Raw genomic sequence first — 21958 nt, forward strand, 5'->3', positions numbered from 1 at the left:
TTTTTAAACACACGAGTGTTGTGAGTTTGGGAGGGCATTGTTCACATTAAAGGGGTTGGGGTGGAGAGCGATCGAGTACATCTTTTACCCGCCACATAAATGAGAGTTGAGTGTGTGAGCACTAGTCTTGAATTCTATATGCTCTTGTGGTTTGCTCTACTTGACAATTGTTGGGGAGGAAGGGTGATTAGATGGATAGGATTGGTTGATTTTGAAGCATGTTCACTTGATTTGCCTTGAATCGTTTGTGCTTGATTTTTTATATTGAGGTGAGGCATGTTTTATTGTTCATTGAGGAGCTCTTTGCTTAGGGACAAGCAAAGGTTTGGCTTGGGGGAGTTTGATGTGTTCATTTTATATATATATTTACCCCCGTCCCTTGGTCGTAATTAGTAGTATTTTTGGCTCCTACGAGCCACTTTTATTACTAATTTGTGTTTTCCAGTGCTTTGGTAGTTTTGCTTGAGTTTTATAGGAATTTGCGTACTTGGAGCATTTTCCCGAATTTTTGAGGAGCATCTACAAGTGTTGGAAGACCGCGACCCAGTTCAATAGCCCAAGACTGATTGGAGGTATCAAATCGGTGACTAAGGGCTCAGTTCGATAGAATTTGGGCCAAGTTCGGAGGCCCAAAGGTAGAAGCCCGAGGCTAAAAAAGCCTCGCCCGGACCACTAAAGGGTCACCCGAAGGCGCGCCCGGCCGGGCGGGGCGAAGCAACGTTTGAAGAAGCCCGCGCCCGGAGCACGCGCCCGGCCGGGCGCGAGAAAGTGCCTCGAGAAGAAAAGGCGGGCCAGGTCGGGCGAGCCATTGCCTGACCGGGCGCGAGTAGTTCTTAGGGGTTTGATATTTTCCGTTCAGTTTTGTTTAGCGAGGAAGGCTTGCTTAGTTTAATGTAATTTTATTAGGCAAGATTAGGCACTTCTTCATTACTCTCTTTCTCTAGTTTTTATTCTCCTTCTCTCTACTTAAACTTTCTCTCTCTAGACTTTTATTCTCTCTTGTTCTTTAACTCAATTGTAATTCCGCCGTCTTGGTACGATTTCTCTCTTAATTAATCTCAGTATTTTATTCATTCAATTTCTTCATGTCTTGTTTAATTATTATGTTTTATTTAGTTTTAATTATGTCTGAGTAGTTTTCCTTCTAGGGTTTATGGGGATCTAATAAATAATATGAAGGGGTAATTTTATGGTTGTTGATCATTAATGCTTAATTGATTTCCTATTGATTGTTTAAATGCTATGCAATTAGATTTGGCCAGGTTTAATTGTACGAGTTTAGCAATATCGATTCGAGATTCGAGAGATGAGAATTGATGTTTAGGCTTAGTTTCAATAGGCGGATTAATTTATAAATGGTTAGGTCGAGATTCGGGAGATGAGATTTAATACCGGTAAATTAATTCTGTGATTGTAATATGTAGCGAAAGCCCTTTATGATCTAATTAATTAATGCATTGATGATTGATTATTGTGTTTGCCCTGGAATATTGTTTATTAGTGAACCTATGCCCTAGGCCTTTTAATATTTGATTTCTTCCTTAATCATTCTCCTTACTCATAATCTTCGTAGTATAGTTTAAAATCGCAAACAAATATTGGTTACTTTAATAATTTAGACAATATTAATTAATTAGGAGTAGAAAGACTAGTTTCCCTGTGGATTCGACCCTACTTCCCTATCTGCATAAGCTAGTGGACTTAGGTAATTATTTTTGATTAGGTGATACGACTTTAGCCTGTCAGCTGGTATTAGTTTTTGGGTTGAAGGATTTTGGATGAAAAGCTAGAATTGAGATTAGGGTTAAATTATTCATTAAGTCTTTAGTTAACTAAGGTTAAGCTTATAATTTCATTAAGTTTACCATCGAAAATTTATAACTAGTTAAAGTTTACCAAAGATAATAAGATTTTTTGCAATTTACCACTGAGAAAAATAAAAACTAGAGTGTTACCAAAGAGAATTTCCCTTAAATTAAATAATTGAAAGAACGGCTATTTCACCAAATGCCACTGACAAATTTAAAAATTCACCAAATGTCATCGTTCTTTTCAGAATTCACCAAATGCCACTCAGTTCTTAAATAATTCACCGAGTACCATTAATGACTAACGACCGTTAACTCCGTTAGTCATTAGGGCTTAATCATGATACATGTGGACACGTGTCAGTCGGTTATTGGTTTAAAAAATACAAAAAAAATTAAAATTAAAAAAACTTTAAATCCTAACCCAACCCATTCCCACCACCGTAACCACCTGCCAAATTCAACCATCAGCCCAAAGCCAACCACCGGAACTCCTTGACCACCTGCCGAAACCCACTAACCTTCCGTCGCCACCCACCGGAACCCCCTCACCTCCCACTGGAATCCCTTGACCTTATCAAAACCGTCGACTCCACTTAATTTCCCTTTCCTCCACCCGAAAAACCACCCCAACCACCGCATTATTTCACGCAATACCCAAACCTCGACCTACCCAACTCCAGCACCCACACACTGACCCACAAAACTCCATTTAACCGACGACCCATGCGCTGATCCCCACCCCACCCCCCGCAACCTTCTCACGCACCAACACGATGCATCACCATATATAGCCACCGCAACCGACCATGGAAACCCAGAATAGAACCCGACTATGGAAACTTTTCACCCTCAAACGGCCGAAATCGACCATGGAAATCTAGAATGGTTGAATTCTATTGTCGATTTCGTCGTTTCAAGGGTGGAGGATAGGAAGAGGGGTTTTGCGCGACGGTTGGAAAACGCTGGGTGTTTAAATCAAAGCTCGTGTTGGTGGTATTTGGGGTCGGGGAAGGTTGTGTGGTTGGTTTTGGGGGTCGGCGGTGGGTCAGATGGGAAGCTAAAGGGTCAATCGGCCGTTTTTAGGTGGTTAAAGGGGTGGCCGGCCGTTTTCTGGCGAGATAAGGGGAGGGGATAGGGTTTGGCGGTGGTGGGAAGGTGGCTGGGAAAAGATTAGGGGGTTTTTTTTTGTTTTTTTTCAATTTTTATGAATTAAAATAAATAGACCAATCATATCATGACATGTGTCATGATTAAGCCCTAATGACTAATGGAGTTAACGGCCATTAGTCATTAATGGCACTCGGTGAATTATTTAAGAACTGAGTGGCATTTGGTGAATTATGAAAAGTACGATGACATTTGGTGAATTTTTAAATTTGTCAGTGGCATTTGGTGAAATAGCCGTTGAAAGAAAGAGTTAAAAACTTTAGACTGGATTTGGGACCAAACCCTCAGAAATTATCAACCTTTCACGTCTAAGGAGAAGGGAACTTCGAACTTGGCTAGATGTGTCTAGAACTAATGTACGCGGTATGGTGTTTTGTAAAAGGGTAGTTTTAGAAATCAAGAGGGAGAAAGAAAGAATAAACTAATGCTTACAGAGAGAAAGAGAAAGAATTAGAGAATTTTGGGTTATTTGAAAACGGAGGTCAAGGACCCTTTTTATAGAAAAATATTCTGGAAATGATAGAAAAGACGTCTAGTTCCATTCGGAATAAAACACATCCTGTCGCCAGGCGACATACTTTTTCGTTTGGCGCTAAAACAGTTTTTTGTGGATTTTGTTTATATTATATCTTTTGATCCCGAAGTCATAATAAGACATACAATTAGTCGTTGGCCTGGAAAGGTCTTAAAGTCTAATTTCCAACCCAATTAGAATCAGATTAAAATATTTTGTAGATAAAAAGATATGGCCGAAATTGTGGAAGGGTGTCAGTTTTAGATAGAGTTTCGTATTTCTTTCATATCTTTTTCGTTATAGCTCGTAATTAATATTATAATATGTCATTGGAAAGATAATTTCAATATCTATCTAACCATATAAATTTGGATAAATATTATCAGGCACAAAAATAAAATCTGACTATCTTTGAACATCTTTATTAAATTCGAGTAGAATTTGGACTTTCAAAAAGAGGAGTTTTATTCAAATTCAAATTCTTTGATCTTATTTTTTCAAAAAAGGATAATTAAGATCTATTAGAAACCTATACAATCTTCTAATTAATCTTAATTTGTTTAGGAATAGGATTAAACCTTTGGACCCTCCTCATGATCATTAGGTCGTAGGTAAAATCCGGTTTGGGCCCAGTTTAGTATTTTGGTCATAACTTCCTCATTATTCATCGGAATCGTGCTTATAATATATCTTTGGAAAGGTCTTTTCAAACCCCATCCAAATACACTATCATTGTAACCATATAATGAACCAAACTAAACTGAATTGGATGTTTTTCATATATATATCAGGTTTTCGGAAACAGAATAAAGGATTTTATTAAAAATAACCGCATCACTGGACTTTTCACACTTTTAATTCGTTCGATAATCAAATGACGTGAAAGATATTCATTACTAGGTTTGGTTTTGGGGAGACACATTGGTGTCTACAATATGGCTGGAGTAATTGTTTCTCCTTCTAAGTCTGCTCGCGACACATATGCATTTGACATGCTTCAGGGAGCGGGCACAGGTGATGCAAAGTTTCCCAAGTTCTGGCTTCCCAACTCCTTATACATTGTGGGCAATGCCCAGATTTTTGCAATACGCTTGTGTTCTACCCATGAGCTTGGTAAGCTTTGTCTTCTTTTTTTTTTCAAGTACTTTCCTTCTTCTGTTCTTGTCTGTGCTACAACATTATGCGTTGTAAATTTTCTCCTTTGCTACCTGATTTTCAGGTGATCACAAGCTAGATAGGCGCATTCTTGGGTTTGAAGAGAACTGGAAGGACCTTCTCACTACCACTCTTGCTACTCCTCCAAAATTTTTTGAGACTTTGGAGGTTATGCTTACAGTGACCGCTGCTAATCGTGCAAGGTCTAGTCGTGCTGAGGCTGAGTGTAATACCCCGTAATTTTAATGTATATTATAAATTATTACTTATTTATTTATAAAATATATTTTTGGGTCAAATTATTTTAATTAGAGGATTAAAGAATACAAGGTTTAATTTTGGCTCAACAAATAATCAATCCGAATGTAGCCCATCTTCATTAAGAACCCAATCATCTTTTTTTTTCATATGGGCCAACTATTTTATCCATTAAGTCTATTATTTTTATAAAGCCCAAATCTACCCTAACCTACACTACACTATAAATACTTCATTTATCCCTAAAATTTTTTCCCACACAAAGTCAATAAGTCAAAAGGTTAGTTTTCTCCTTATTTTTCCTTTCTTTTCTTTTCTCTCTCTTCTTAATTTTTTCCTTTTCTTTTGCTTGGTCAATCACGCATGGTTGCCGCGGCCATCGACCACCGCGCCTACACACTGGCGCCGCTACCTATCGCCGGTCGGCCACGTGCTGCCGGCAACCACCACGCCCCAGCTGCTAGTTCCTAACCAGCGTCCTTTGTTGTTTCTCCTTCTCAATTATGTTTTATTAGTTATAAAATCATATGTTCTTAATTATGCTGGAGTTTTTCATAAGTACTACATTTGATGGTTTTATAAAAAGGGTTTAGTTACCCATTAAAGAGGAGTTTAATTAAGGGTTTTACTATGATTTTCAAATTATTTTAAGTCGTTTAAAGTGAATTTAAGTTGCTGGAAATTGTGTATACAAGGGTAACTAATATAGTATTATTGTCCCTTAGCTTTATGTAGGAGACTTGATTTAGGAATTGTGGTAGTGTAATCGGCTACTTTAAGAGCTTATTTGAAGTACGTTCGCGTGCTTAGCATATTTATGGGTGATGTAAGAGCATGCTAGGTTTGGCTTATTAAATTACAAGTAGTATCATGCTAAGATTTATGTATGGAATTGTGGATTATTGATGTTGGTGATTAAATTGCGAAGCATGATTTATTTGTGATGGATTATGGATTGGAAAATTATATTTTGGCATGCTTATATGAACCACACTTTTATTTATGGCATGTTAGAATGCATGTTTAATTAACTACATGTTTAATTTGGCTTGAAATATTGTAAAGGAATTTTATTATGGTTCATATAGTTTTTATTGATGCTATAAGCATAAGAAAAGAGCTATATAAGTGTCTATGTACACGAGGAATAAATTGTATGTTAGTGTCTTAGTGCACTTAAGGTATTTTTAACACAGAGGGATAGGATTTGTGGCGCTTAAAGAGTTTAAGGTGTCTTTGACACCGAGGTAGATTTAAAAAGGGTTCAACGTTAAATATTATGTGGTCACTAATTATTCAAGAATTAAATTGGCATGTTTGATTGTTTGAATGATTATTATGATTGAATGATTATGGTTTGAGAGTCATCACCAAGTCTAATAGCCTGTAAATAACGTAAAGTGAAAGAGATTACGCACCAAAACTCTTGGAACGTATATACCTTGAGTATGAACATATGAGGGGAGTTATGTGACTTTATATTTAATCATAACTTCTACCGGAGTACAGGATGCTGTACATTCATGTTTATTATTATTATGCGCAGGAATTCCGCCACCTATGTATGGTTTTGATGCTGGCACGATTAACTCTCGTGTCAGTGACATTAATTATTTGGGGAAGGTAGAGTGGGAAACCCATTCGATGCGTAATCAATGCTAAATAAATAATTGAGTGTCTAGTTGAAAAGTATTGTTGATTGTTGTGTATGCTTGTAATTAGGAGCATTGAGGTAAGTGTAAGTTGTTAGGTGAAAGAATGTTATAGTGTGTTTATATACGCTTATGTACTCAGCTTTGATGATTGTGTGTTTCTGTGTTTATTGGTCTTGTCTTTACCTTGGCCCTATGATGACCCCTTTTTTATGGAGAGTAGTGGAAACAAGTAGAGAGAAGCTTTTCAGGTGATTGAAGCATATTTACGACGGGGCATGAGTGAAGAGCGAATCATGCTAGTTTCTTTTAGTTTATGATATGTTTAATGTTTTGATTATTTTTGATATTATCATTCATGAGACTAACGCAAAGTTTTGAAGTTGGGTTGGTTTAATAAAGGCGTACAATGGTTCCAAATTGTAGGTTGATTTTACTTAACTTTGTTTGACTTTACTTTCGTTTGGTTGACTTGTTTTGAATAGTTTTGAAATTAGTCTTCCAATGTGTGTCTTTGATAATTGTCTTAGCCGTTTTCACGGTGGCGGTAATATCTTAGATTTTCCTATTTTGAGTTTTAAAAGGAGAAAACAGGTATTTTAAAGGAAAGAAATTTCTAGGGTGTTACACTAAGCCTTCATCTTCTACTGTTGGGGGTCGACGGGTAACTGCACCGACCCAGGGAAGTTACCTCAGGGTCTGAGGCGTTAGTGGCGCGGGGTGCTTCTCTTGAGAAGCGTTGTGTTGTGGCTTTCGGCCGGGTGGCACCTCAGACTTTTCTGGTTAATGAACCACTAAATCAATGATTCCAAAAATAATGTTGATGACTTCGCTGACAGCATTCTTATGTTTCCTACTAAGGAAGCTGAGACTAACGCTGCGGTGGGTGACAAACCCACAACTTCTGCTGAGCATGTCTTCTCTATTCTCCCAGCATTGGTACTACTGTTGCTGCTAAGGACGCTACTAGTTCTTCTACTAAGGCTTTTTTCAGCTCCCATATGATACTATTATAGAGCTTCCTAATGTTACACCTCTCCTTTGTAGGTTGCGAGGCCACCTACAAAGTGCTAGCGGAGGAGAGCATTCTCAGCTTGGGAGTTCGCACAAGCAGGATCATCCAGTTATTAATCAGGAGGATAATCCAGTGGTCTCTCCCTCAGCTGATGCTGATCAGCCTACTGCTAAAAAGGCCCGTACCATTTCTGCTCTTGATCCTTTTGCTTCTCCCTCTGCCAACAATGGGCTTCTTGGTGAGAACACTGTTAGGGAGACTGGCACCCAAAACTACAGTGAGCTTAATCGCTGTATTCACTAGTTCTTGGGTGATGCTTTTGAGAACCCACTCTCTATGACCTTATTTTGTGTGGAGGCACTTTCCGTCCTACTGGACCTATAGAGTTTAGGGAGGTTCCCATTGATGCTACTCTTCGCCCTTTGTTGTGCCCAACTGGGGCTGATAACGCTCCATTCCGCCCCTTGATGAATGTTCGGGCTAATGAGTCCTTGTTTATGGACAACCCATTAAACGGTGGCACCTGCTTAGGGCATATGTCTCCCTGCTGACTCTACTATCAGCTCAGTTAGTCTCCCTGCTGCCACTGCGTGCCATGATTCGCCGAACGTTAGCTTTTATATTCCTAGCTTAATCTTTTTGCTTTAGCCTCCTCCTTTTGCTTATTTTCTTATTTTTGTCTTAGTCTGTTTTTGTTTCTTTGCTTATCTGCCTTAGCTTATTTGCTTTGCTTTTGTCTTGGCTTGCTTTTCTTTGCTTCTGCCTTAGCTTGTTTTCCTTTGTTTTTGCCTTAGCTTACTTTTCCTTGCTTTTTCCTTAGCTTATTTTTGTCCTTTTGTTTGTTTGCAGCTTACCAAGTCTGTGGTGACTTGGCTAATGTCTTGCTTACAGTGGAGAAGGAGTACCAAAACTAGGGCTAGGCGCTTGCTTAGAAGGATAAGGAGATCTAGCATGCTCGTTCTGAGAGGGATGCGATAGCTGGTGAGGTGGCTCCATTAAAAGAGAGAGTGGATGCCCTGTAACTTCAGTTAGGAGAATTCTTGCTCACCAAGATAAAGCTGGCAGACTATGAGGGACAATTGGGAACTTCTCAAGCAAGGGTGCAAGCATTGGAGGCTAAGATGGCTGATCTACGGGTTGGGTGAGAGAATGAGCTTGAGGCTGCTAAGAAATAGACACGTAGGTCTTTTGTGCTTTCCCTAGCTTTTGCTAAACTACTCGCTGATCTCCAAGAGGGAGGCTGGGAGGCCGTAGCTCGCTGCGTGAGTGGTCTTTATGGTAGGAATGAGGAGCAGCAGGCTCGTTTCAACGCCTTATGGGCTAAGGTTGAGGCTGCTAAGGAAGCTGGCCTTTCAATTTGCCTGTTGACCATCCTCCTGTTGCTAACTGCAAAGTTCTCAACCATGCTGTGGTGAATCAGGAGGTACCTTTAGACACTGACATTGTTGTTGCCATCGGAGTGGAGACTCTAGCTAATGATCAATAAAGGTTTTGGCGGCTGTCTTCCCCTTCCTTTAGTGGTTCATCGAAGTTTCCTTCACCTAGGTCTGTAGTCACTAGGTAGCTTTTGTTATTGTCTTTGGGGTGTATAGCCGCCAAAGATTGTATTTTTTGTATGCTTTCCCATAACATTTTATTTTCTAACTATTGGGTTTGTCCAGCTTAATTTGAATTCTGTGTTTTTCTAACTATTTTGTTGAATGTTTCCTCATCCTGGTGGATGGGGGTTTAGCTTTATGAATGTTGTAACTTTTCCGCTGAATGTTTATGCTGTCTTGGTGGGCAGAGGTTCAGCTTGTCTGATATTCCGTTTATTGCTTATCTTGCTGCCAGTATGCTTGTTTAGACATGCCGCTGAGCCATGGTGTAGTGATACCGGAACCTTAGCTCAACAACCCCTTTGTTGTACTAGGTGAACCCTCGTAGGTTGGGCTTTCCTGTTGCTCTTACTCTTACTGCTTCTCTGACTTTGCTCCCTGGCCTGGCTGTATAGGGTCTTCTTATTGCACTTGATGGGAACTTGTCAAATTTTATGCCATTCATCTTGTTTATGATGAAGGCTTATATGTTATGTCATCTACTTAGTTTTTGTAGAGAATTACTTACATGTCATTCATCTTGTTTATGATGAAGGCTGTAACCTGTTTGTATGTCGTTCAACCTATTTTGCTGTGACCTATTTATGTCATTCAGCTTGTTTTGCTGAGACTTATTTATGTCGTTCAGCTTTTTGGTTGCAACTAATTTGTATGCCGCTCAGCTGGTTTTGCTGCGACTTATTTATGTCATTCAGATTGTTCTGCTGCGACTTATTTATGTCATTAATCTTGTTTTGCTATGACTTATCATTTTATGCATCTTAATTATCTTTTGTCAGAGCTTATTGCTAGTGGTGCCCGCTCAGCCTACCCCTTTGCTTTTCGTTCGCCTTTCCCTGCTCAAGTTGAACGTGTTAGGCCTCCCCCTTATGCGTCCCCGAGGTGGTGCCTTGTTTTACTTTGAGCAGGCAAGTTGAACTTAAGGAAGTGTAATCTTTTTTTCCTAATGACGTCTTGCTGCACCTTATTGTGATGCTTTATGCCTTTAATTTTTCTTCTTGATATGCGAGGAAGAAAGCGCCTGGCCCTACTTGCTCAAGAATGATAAAAGGGCCTTCCCAGTTGGCTGATAGCTTTCCATGCTAGTTTCCCCTTCGTACTGCTGATGTCCTTCTAAGAACCAAGTCTCCAGGTAGCAGTTCTTGGTGCTTAACTCTCTTGTTGAAAGCCTTTGAGATTCTGCTTTTTTGGGCTGCTAGCCTAAGGGCTGCTTTTAGCCGCATCTATAGTAGGAAATCTAACTCCTCCAGCAGGCGCTTCTCATTTCCTTGTTGCTCATGATTCTGGATTCTCAAGTTGGGGATTTGCACCTCTACTGGAACTATTGCCTCTGCCACATAAGCCAGAGTGAAATGACTTTTTCTAGTAGACTCCTTCTCTGATGTTTTGTTTTCCCATAATACCTTTGGTACTAGGTCAGCCCAGAGGCCTTAATGGTCTTCTAACATTCGCAATTTTCTATCTTCGATCGTGATCTTGCAAGGCTGTTAGGATCAGCTTGTTTGTTGCTTCTGATTGACTATTACTCTGCGGGTGGCAGATTGAGGCGCTTGCATACTTGGTGCCCATCTGTTCCAAATCCTTCATGGTGTCATAGTCGAACTGGCACCCATGGTCAAAGACTATGGAATGTGGCACCCCGAATCTTGTTATGATGTTCTTCCATATGAACGTTCTCACTCGGACTGCTTTTATGTACTTGGTGGGCTCAACTTCAATCCACTTGGTGAAATAATTAATTGCCACTATGAGATATTTCCTTCCCGCTGACCTAGTGGTGAAAGGTCCTAATATGTCCATTCCCCACTGAGCGAATAGGATCGGGCTAAGAATTGGGGTCAAATTGTTTGCTGGAATTGATTTATGACTTGAACATACTTTTGACACTTTTCACACTTTTTGACGTATGCCAAGGCATCCTGCGTCAGAGTTGGCCAATATGCTCCCCTTCTAAGCACTTCAACTACCAGGGTTTTTTCGCCAATATGGTTGGCACAGATTCCTGAGTGTGCATCATTCATAATTTTTTCTTGCTCTCACTCTGGAATACACCTTAGTATTGGCTTGGAGAAGCCTTTTTTGTTAAGCTCCTCATTCTTTCTACCAATTTGCATTCTTTTTTACTTTCATGGCTTCTGCCTCGTCATCCCCGTTCACCTGCTTGCTTTCTGCAATGCTGCTCTCTTTTAGGACTTATGAATCAACTTGGGAAATTCCCACTCTGGGGGCCAAGTCTCTGAAAATGCATTAGCTGAGCCACTAGCTCTTTCACCTTGGTTATGTACTTAGCATTATAGGCTCTCTAGCCTCAAACTCCCCCTTCAGCTGGCTGGTTAAAGCTGGGAGTCAGTCTGCAGGTGCACCTTTTCTAGCTCCTGCTGCAATACTCATTCTCAGGCCTGCTAGAGTTGCTTAATACTCTGCCTCGTTGTTCAATGCCTTGAACTTGAACTTAATGGCATATTTAAATACATTATCTTCTGGCGATGTTATTATTATTTCTGCTTCGCTTCCTGTTTGGGCTGAAGATCCATCCACTGCCACCTTCCAAACTCCAACTTCATCCTCTTTTTCTTCGTAAGAGGCTTCCATTATGAAGTCTGCTAGTTCCACTATGAAGTATGCTAAGGCTTCAGCTTTGATAGCTGCCCTAGGCTTGACATCAAACTTATACTCAGAGAGCTCTATCGCCCACTTTAGGAGCCTGCATGAGGCATCTATTTTCTACAGGGCCTTCTCCAGCGGATGATTTGTAAGGATTTGAATTGTGTGCGCGTTGAAATAGGGTTTCAACTTCCTTGCTGTTGTTACCACTGCAAAGGCTAGTTTTTCTACCAATGGGTATCTCTACTTAGCCTCTGTCAGCACGTGGCTTACAAAATACACTGGTTTCTGTTGTTTCTGCCTTCGACCAGGAGAACTGACGCAATTGTGTGTATTGAGGCGGATATGTACAGCTGTAGACACCTAAAAATGTCTCCCCAAAACCAAACCCAATGATGAACACCTTTCACCGCCGTTATTGGTCGGGTTGAGTATGTAATATTTAGAGTTCTTAAATCCATGTTTTTATCCAGTACATTTCATAAACCAATCCATTTCCTAGCTCATTTCCCTAAACCATAACTTACGTTCCACTTTCCGTATCCACATCTCAAAACCGAGCTGAAATGATTTTATGGCTACATAATTTTGATCCAATCATTATTTGTTTTGGATAGGCCTTTCAATAAGCTTTCCAACCATATATCATAAGCCCAATTCCGAGCTATAACGAATAAGATATGAGCAAAACACTAAACTCAGCCCAAAACCGACACCCTTCAACTAAAACAATCATATCATAAAATCTAAAAATGATTTTGACCTGATTCAAATTGGGTTGGAAATTAGACTTGATAATCTTTCCGATGATATATTATATGACTTAGTCCGAGTTACAGATCAAAAGTTATGATGATTTTAAAAACGGGTAAAAACCTGGAATCACCACGCACAGTGCAAAAGCACCGTGTCGCGGCAGTTTGCCCCGTCTGACAGTGGGATTCTCCGTGACACGGGGCAATTCCGTGTCTTTTCCGCGTAAACCCTTCACGCGTTTTATCCCCCCGTACCCTAATTATTTCCCGCGTCACACTGTAGTCCACCGTGTCACGGGATTTTACCCCGTCTGGCGGTGGGATTCCCCGTGACACGGTGCACTCTACCGTGTCGCGGTGCATATTTTTAGGTTTTTTTTTATCTTTTTAGGGATCCGTGTGTTCCCTTAGCACATTTTTTCTATAAATACCCCCTCATTTCTGATGTACGGGGCATCAACGAACAAAATCATTCTCTCTTCCTCTCTTTTACACCAAAAATCATTCTCTCTTTCTCTCTCTCATATTCTAAGCCTTAAACCTATAATCTTAAACACTATTCTTCCCTTAAGCACTCCAAGGAGTCCTTACTTAACTCGAGGTTCCATCCTTAAACCAAGGCGTGAAAGGTACAAATAACTGAGGGTTTGGACCAAATCAACTATACTTTTATTTAATTTAATTATTTCAATTTGATTAATAATTTTATTGAAGTTACTAACAGTTTATTCATGATGTAGCAATTTTAAGGAACACGCGTAATGTGAGTAATTAATTAATTTAATTACTTAACATTATTTTATATTGCTAATATCATGATTAGTATTATTATTTGATTGGACTAACGCTATTATTGTTGAATTGCTTCAAATATTAATGTTTATTCTTATATTTATTATTTATTGATCACGATATTGCATGTTAAATGGATTATGTAATTGAAAATCACGGCTAGTAAGATAATTTGGACAACCGGTTTAGGTTCCTTTAATGTTGTTGTTTAATCGAAATGATCACGATATTTTAGAATTATGTGTGCATTAATATTCAACCAATTTAGCTAAATAATAGTTTGGAACGAATTGAATATTTTTTGTTTGTATGCCTTTGAGATCACAGGAATGCTTTTCACAATAAGAATCGAGTAGAGGCCAATACGGGCGAATGTGACTCCATGACTCACTTCGTACCATCATCCCCGATCCTCCTTTCGTGGTTCCGAACCATATGGAGTTAGTAATCTCATGGATTATGAATGGGGTGTAACCTTCACGGGTCAATCATTGTTGCCTATCGTTGTCCCTTATTGGTGGTTGCCTTAAATGATCCGTGAACGGTTTACAAGTTCCTTAAAACTTGTTGCTGGCTCCCTACTATCCATGTCCCTAATAGTGTCCCTAATCGTATATGTCAATTCCCACTTCCTATGAGTGCCAAGCATATTCACCACATGCTTTGACGTATGCGCACTTCAAACGACGCCTACAACAGCTGTAGCTTTTTACTCAGTTCCGGGCTGATCATGGTTGAGAGCTTGGTCAGATGCTCCTTGATCCCCTCAAAAGCTTCTTTTTCTACTTCACCCCACTTAAATTCTATGTTTCCTTTCAGCAACTGGTAGAATGGTAGGGCTTTGTCAGCTGACTTGCTGATGAACCGAGCCGGTGCCGCCATTCTTCTTGTCAGCCGCATGATATCTTTAGTGCACTTGGGCTCTGGGAGGCTTAGGACTACTTCCACTTTCTCTGGATTGGGATCGATTCCCCTCTCACTAACCAAGAAACCTGAGAATTTTTCTAAGTTCACCCTGAAAACGCATTTCTTTTGGTTGAGCTTGATATTGTACTTGTTCAGTGTGGCAAATGTTTCTTCTAGGTCCATGATATGCCTTGCTTGCGTGACGCTCTTGGCAATTGAGTCGTCTATTTCTTCCCTTTTGATGCATGAATACTCTATCCATTGTCTTCTGAAAAGTAACCCCCGCGTTCTTCAGCCCGAAAGGCATACCTTTATAATTGTACACTCCCCCTTTAGTGATGAACGCATTCTTCTGTCTGTCTGGCTTGTGAAGGCTAATTTGGTGATGCCCTGAGAAGGCATCCACGAAGATAAGCAAGGCGTGGCCGCTGGTTGAGTGTACCAGCTGATCGATCCGTGGCAGCGCGTAGTAGTCTTTTGGACATGTTTTGTTGAGATTTGTGAAATCATCATACATCCTCAACTGGCCATTTGCTTTCTTTACCATGACCGCGTTGGCTAACCACTCTGGGTAATCGCAAGGCTCTATGAATCCAGCTTCTAGGAGCTTGTCCACCTCTTCCTAGATTGCCTAATTCTTCTTCGTGGAGAAGCTTCGTTTTTTCTGCCTAACAGGCTTGATGTCTTCTTTCACATCCTGCTAGTGAACCAAAACTGCGGGGTCAATTCCTGGCATCTCGTCTGCTGAAAATGCCAAAATTTCCTTATTCACCCTTAGTATCTTTATTAGGTGCACTCCCACTCCAGGGTCAATATTTTTCCCAATTTTTACCGTCCTAGATTTGTCGCCTCTGTGAGCTCAATAGTTATATGCTCCCCGCTGGGCAGTGGTCTAGCTACCTCTTCCTTTGCGGGCTCAAAGTTTTCCATTGCTAACTTCTGCTTATCTTTTTTCTTGTGGTACTCTTCTAGATTCTTTTTCCTTGATTTCTTTTCAGCATGATCACTAGACCTTGGCTCTGAACTTGGCTGTTGTCTGGTCCTAGTTGGCAGCTTCAGGGCTGTGATATAGCATTGTTAGGCCATCTTTTGACTTCCCTTGAGCTTTGCAGATCGCCCCTCATTGGTTGTGTATGCCATGACATGGTGATAGGTGGATATCACTCCGCCTATTTTGCGATAGGTGAACGGTTTACAAGTTTCTTAAAACCTTGTTGGTGGCTCCCTACTTTGCTTTGTCCCTAATCGTATATGTCAATTCCCACTTCCTATGAGTGCCAAGCATATTCACACATGCTTAACGTAGGCGTGCTTCGCCTACACTACCAAACTGTTCATTTTTTAATAAAGTATCAATTATTAAATTTGATTTTTTTTAATTATATTAAAAATAATAAAGAAACTATAATTATACTATTAAATAAAAAATTATAATAATTAAAAATTTAAAAAAAAACAGCCTTACCCTTCCCCCCACCCACTGCCAGCTACCGTTGCCGGCGACCACCTCTCTATCCCAACGCGACGACCCCACTTCCCTTATGTTCCCCTAAGCCCTAACCCACAAATTTTCAATCCTCCTCTTCCTTGATCCGGACAAGCATCACTTCCTTCACTCAACAGCTCCGATATCGACACTTCCTCAAACGACCTCGGCGTTGCTTTTCTCCGGCAGCCATTCGCTCCATCCACTTTCTTACTCACCCCTCTCATCACCTCTGCTTTCCCATGCCCCTTCTACTGAGTTTGGTGAATTGCTAAACCACCACTTAATCAGGCCATTACTGAATTTCTTGGAAGAGGCAAATCCCTCTTTCTTGGTGAATATCCCTACCTGGATCAACCCCCCTCCTAGAAACTCGTTTAGGATGGTTTCGGGCCTTCAGGGGTTGTATTTAGGGTTTGGGTGTTGGGTTTTAGGACGGGAATGAGGAAAGAAGGGGGATGGGGTAGTCGGCTACGAAGGAGTGAGGTGATCGCCTGCCGTCGGCTACTGGAAGGGGGAGGGGGGCTGATTGTAGGTGGTGGCTAGATTTTTCTTTTTTAAAAAAAAAATTTGATAAAGAAATTCTACATGGTAGCCCTCAACTTCTGTAATTCCTATTTGGTGGAAAAATAAACTTAACTAAGTCTGTAGTGAACCCCAACTTTTGTTAAACTCTAAATAGTGGCCAAATCTCACTTAATACAAGTTAATAAGTGGATTATGACTAATTTTTTAACCTTATTTGCTGTAATTACTAACTTACCCCTATTTTAACACTTCTCTCCTAAATCATTAATGCTGACTTAAACACTCACCCCCATCTCAACCATTATGGAGATGATCATAGTAGCAAATGTTCATCTTCTCTTTTAAATTTGCGATTTTCATGTGTTAAAAAAACAAAATTTTTGATGAAATTTATCAATTTGTGGCGATTATTTGACGATATTTTGTAATTGCGCACAAATTCCATCTAACGTAGTCACTTTGCGTGAGTATTTTTCAATCGGTTTTTAGGGATTATTTTTCAGAATTGCCGTGAAATTTGGTATTTGCGACTGAAGATCAATTATTCGGGGTAGCTTTGAGGTAAAGTTCTGAACTTTGAACCTTGTGTCAGTAATTGTAGCCATATATGCTTATTAGGTCGACTTGGTACTCTGTTTTTGTATGCATCATATATGTACTGGTTTTATTTGGTTTTTTTAAATTGTATTGTTACTGTTCTATTTTGTAATTTTTTGAGATTTGCATATATATCTAAAGAGACTTGTATTTGTATGTTTTCTTTGTTAGTGTAGAATGGATTCCATTGTGTTAAAGTTTCAGAGCACTGAACATGTAGTTGATGTTGCAATTGATGATGTAGACAAAGTTATGTGGATTGAATTAATCATAGAGTATAAAAAATTGTTTAGGAAGAACCATTACATGATGCCTAAACACCCTAATTCTAATTACTGCTATAATAAGAAACATATCCCTATAATGAGTGATAGTAATTTAATGTCAATGTTAGAAAGGTTAGCAAGCAAAAAGGTGATCATAGTTTATTTGGGATCAGGGAGTGAACCTTCTAATTGTGTTGTAGCTGCTAGGAATCTAACAAAAAATTTAAGAAAAATACACACATACATTTTGGAGTTGAATTAACTAAGTCTAACAACAAGGAAATAGATGGTATGACTGGTTAAAATGATGAAGAGTGGACTGAACAAAATGATATTTTGTTAGATATGCATGATATTCTATTAGATAACTTGGCAAAAGTAGAGGAAGAAGAAGAACAAGGAAGGGGTGAGTTAAAGAAGAATAAAGGTAAGGGGAGGGGGCTAGTTGGTCAAAAGCTAAGGCTAAGAAGTTGATAGTTATGAGAAAACTCCCATTAAATGAACCGGTAACCCTTGCTGCCACAACTACCTTCTCAAATGCTCCAGTAGTTGACACACCAAACCTGTATACAACATCTTCTCACAATAATTCATTACTACTTCATAAGATTCCTAAGAGTACAACGGCCAGAAGACGTTTGCTTAACACTTCTCATTAGATTGAAGCACAAGTGATAACTGAAGAGGAATTTAATGTGGGGGTTCAGCATATGTTAGCAGAAATTTTGAGCATGGAGAAAGTAGCATGCAAGTTTCCGCAGGTAATGAAGGTCCTGGTGCTGTTAGGAATGAAATTCATGATATGTTCCAAAGGGAACATGGCAGTGATGATGGTTCTGATGAAGGAGATGGTTGGTTTGGGGAGATTAATGACAATTATGATCCTTATGTGTCTAACAAGTGAGAGAGTGAACTAGTTGATGATGACAATTATTTCAGCAAAATGTATGAGAATGGGGAATTTGCTGATGTTGCAGAATATGGAAGCATTGTGTTGAAACCATGGATGAACTTTTCAGTTGGTGTATCCAATGTGGTTGTGCTTTAGTAGTAGATAGATCAAGTCCAACCAGGTTTACATCTCAATGCTTAGAGATGAATTGTAACTGGAGGATTCATTCAAGTGTACTCCCTAATGGCAATACATGGGCTATTAAGAGTATACAAAACTTTGATCACACTTGCAGGAGTTTAGATGAGAGAAATCCATTGGTGAATGTAAAGTGGGCAGCAAGTAAGCCATTGAAAGATATAAGGGCTAATAATGACATCTCTAGAAAGACAATAAATGATTTACTATGGAGCAGGTATGGGGTTCAAATGGCTACAAGTACATTATACAAAATGAGGAGTATGACACTTAGAGAGATTAATGGTGGTCACAATGAATCATATGGTCATCTTCCTAGATATTGTGAAATGGTTAAGCTGACCAATCCTGGTTTAGCAGCTTTTTGTGCTTAGAAGAAAAAAATGATCCACCAAGGCCACTAGTTTTTTTCTAGCATTTTCATCTCATTCAAAGGGGTTACAAAAGGGTTTGTTGCAGGGTGTAGAAGTCTAATTGGGGTGGATGGTGCTCATTTGAATGGAAACTATGGAGGTGTCCTTTTATCAGCAATTGCTATAAATGGGAATAATGAACAATATCCCTTTGCATGGGCTATAGTTCCAGTTGAAGATGGACAATACTAGAAGTTATTTATTTGTCATTTAAAGAACATATTGAAAGATTGAAACAGAGGAAATGAATGGTGCATTATATCTAATAGACAAAAAGTAAGAGCTCCAGAACTTAATTCCTTCCTTTTTTATTTTGTACATTATATCATGTTTAATCTGATATCCAATTATATACTATGTCCAGGGGACAGATCTTGCTCTAACTAAGTTGTGGTCGGAAGTAGGGAGGATATACTGTTGCAAACACTTGGCTAAGAACTGGAAAACCTCTTTTCCTGGTCCTTTGATGCATTCTCTATTTTGGGTAGCATGTAGTGCTACTTCCCCATTCACCTTTAAAAAGGCCATGGAAAGGATACAAAAGACAAACAAGCTTGCACTGATATGGCTATCTAAACTAGAAGACCAATTGAGGAGGTCAAAATATCAATTTGACCCTAAGATATGTAGTGATGAGAACAAGACTAACTTTGTGGAGAGCTTCAATGCTACACTATGGATTGAAAGATGTAGACCTGTGTTAACTTTATTGAAAGGTAAACTAACTTACAAAATTTTTTGATTTGATTATATTGAACAAAAACTAACTTACATTTGCATCTTATTGTGTGACTCAGCTATAAGAAGGATGTATATGGTGAGGATAGCAGCAAAAAGGCAGAAATTTCAAGCTTGGAATGAATCACAGCCATGCCCTAATATTATCAAGAGGATTCAAAAGCTCATGCTTAATTCTAAATCATGCAAAGCCTTCGAGAGTAAAGAAGGAGAGTATGAGATTAGGGAAGGCAAATCAATGCTTCTTATGTCATTGAACAAAAGGAGTTGCATTTGTGGGGCTTGGCAGATCTTTGGGATACCCTGTAAGCATGCACTAAGAACAATATTGTTTGCAGGACATGATCCACACAGCTATGTTAGCACATGATACTCTGTAGCACCATATAAACAAGCTTATGGGCCTGCTATCAACTCTATCCCAGATCCTGAACATTGGCCTCAAATTGACCAGCCCACCATTAATCCTCCCCTAATGAGAAGAGGCATTGGAAGGCCATCTATGCAAAGGAGAAGAGTAGCTGATGAGCCAAATAAGAGTAAAAGATCTATCACAGTTCAATGCTCAAATTGCAAGGAATATGGGCATAATTTAAAGACAAGCAAGGGTGGTTTGAGTACAAAAGAGAAAGCATCACTGGGTTTTGTCATTGATTAACATAAGAGATAGAAAAAGGTCATCCATTTGGTTCCAAGGGAACTCAACAGACAGGATCTCAATCCTAAGCAAGCCTACCAACTGGTTCTCAACCCTCAACAACACAAACACCAAATCTCAACCAAGCTCTGCATCTCAACCACGATGCAAACTAGAAGCTTAACCTTGGTTTTTTCTCAGCCACAAGTTGCTGCTCTTTCATCTCAAGCCACATACAAAAGTAAAGGCAAAGGGAAACATAAAGCCTAAGCTAGATATTTTCCTTGATTCTTGTATATTTGGTTTCAGTTAGATTTAAGTTGTAATAACCTGATTAAACTCAAGTCTTTTGCTGAACTAAACTGAGTTATTGGTAATTTTTTACTACTTTTTGACTCATCATTCAAGTGTTTTGTTGCATTTGCAAAATACAGTTTTTTGCATGTGTTGTTCTTATACGATTGTAGACACCCAAATGTGTCTCCCCAAACCAAACCAAGTGATGAATACCCTTCACATCATTTAATTATCGAACAAAGTGAAAGTGTGAAAAGTCTAGTGATGCGGCTGTTTTTATTAAATCTCTTTCTTTCTATTTACGAAAATCCACTCTATTTATGAAAATAGCTAGTCCAATTTAGTTTGGTCCATGATAAGGGTCCAATAACAGTGTAGTTGGATAGGGCTCGAAAAGAGCTTTCCAACGATATATTATAAGCCCAATTCAGATAAATAATGAGGAAGTTATGGCCAAAATACTTTGGGCCCGAAATGGTTTTTATATGCTAAATTCCAATGAATAATGAGGAAGTTATGGGCAAAATACTAAATTGGGCCCGAAAGAGTTTTTACATGCGGCCCAATGATCTAGTGGAGGGCCTATTTATTTTATTCCTAAAGTTATTAGGATTGACTTTAATTTTCTAGAATAATCTAGAAGGTTTTTGTAAATTCTAATGGAATTAGGATTGATAACTATATTATAAAGAGTATTACTTGGAATAAAATAAGTGTTTTATGATAAACCCGATTTTAATTGATAAATGTGGGATATACCACTTAATCATATTAAGAAGAGGATTCTGCGTACATAACGCGTTCTATTTCTGATTCAGCACAAGGCGACAAGCCTGTCGTCAAACGACAAAGTCTGTCGCCTGGCTCTGGTGCCTGTCGTCTGGCACTGGCTCCTGTTGTTCGCGACAAGAGGTTTTTTATTATGAATGAAACTTGACCTCTTTTGTATCGATTTCTGGACTATTTTTTTATAAATAGCGATCATATCTCCCTTATTCAAACCATCAATTTTTTTCTCTTCTCTCTCTTAAGCAATATAGCTTTTTTTTTACTCCCTCATGCTTTCTAGCTAGCCTTTACAAACACCATACTGCGCTCATTAGTTCTAGACACACCTAGCCAAGCTCGAAGTTGCCTTTGCCCTAGACGTGAAAGGTTGATACTTTTGGGTTTGGACTTTAAATCCAATTTCTAAACTCTTTTCAATTATTTAACTTAATTGTTTGAATTTTATTAACGCGTGTATTTTGTTATTAGAAAGAGTTACGAGGCATCAAAGTGAATAATTTTATTACTTTATTCTTGTAGAAAGCATGTTAGATTTTATCAATTCCTAGTATCATGTTAGGATTTTTCTTTATGCTTTCTAGTATCTTGTTTAGGTTGCTTTCTATTCTTCTAATATCATATTAGTACCATGTTAGGGCTAAAGCTTTGATTTTTATGGGTTAGTGACATGCTAGGGTTTGTTATTAATATTGTTAGTATCATGCCTAGGATCTTGATGATATTATTATGATGATTGAGATTATAATTGATATTATGTTGCTTGATGTATATTATTGTTATTGCTTGATTACGCCTTTTATTACTCTATTCTTGTAGAAAGCATGTTTAGATTTTAACAATTCCTAGTATCATGTTAGGATGTTTTTTATGCTTTCTAGTGTCATGTTTAG

At 39.0% G+C, this 21958-nt stretch overlaps 1 protein-coding gene across 1 annotated transcript; it reads left to right on the top strand.

Annotated features, from left to right (window-relative positions):
* Positions 1-17015: 17015 nt before the first annotated feature.
* LOC145600587 (uncharacterized) lies at positions 17016-20003 on the top strand. The gene is made up of 7 exons (XM_081656473.1): positions 17016-17236; positions 17825-18004; positions 18082-18560; positions 18654-18778; positions 18972-19323; positions 19405-19650; positions 19726-20003. The coding sequence occupies exons 1-7, from the start codon at positions 17016-17018 to the stop codon at positions 20001-20003; spliced, it is 1881 nt and encodes a 626-aa protein (XP_081512599.1).
* Positions 20004-21958: the final 1955 nt, after the last annotated feature.

The sequence above is a fragment of the Chenopodium album genome, chromosome 21 (assembly GCF_948465745.1).
Source record: "Chenopodium album chromosome 21, dcCheAlbu1.1, whole genome shotgun sequence".
In the NCBI taxonomy this organism is placed as follows: Eukaryota; Viridiplantae; Streptophyta; class Magnoliopsida; order Caryophyllales; family Amaranthaceae; genus Chenopodium; species Chenopodium album.

Bases quoted from the DNA above. Each gene is read 5' to 3' on its own strand.
- LOC145600587 (XM_081656473.1), top strand. From the start codon at position 17,016: ATGGATTCCATTGTGTTAAAGTTTCAGAGCACTGAACATGTAGTTGAT. The intron at 19,324-19,404 runs GTAAACTAACTT...TGTGTGACTCAG, and splicing joins TGTGTTAACTTTATTGAAAG to CTATAAGAAGGATGTATATG. The intron at 19,651-19,725 runs GTAAGCATGCAC...GATACTCTGTAG, and splicing joins GCAGATCTTTGGGATACCCT to CACCATATAAACAAGCTTAT.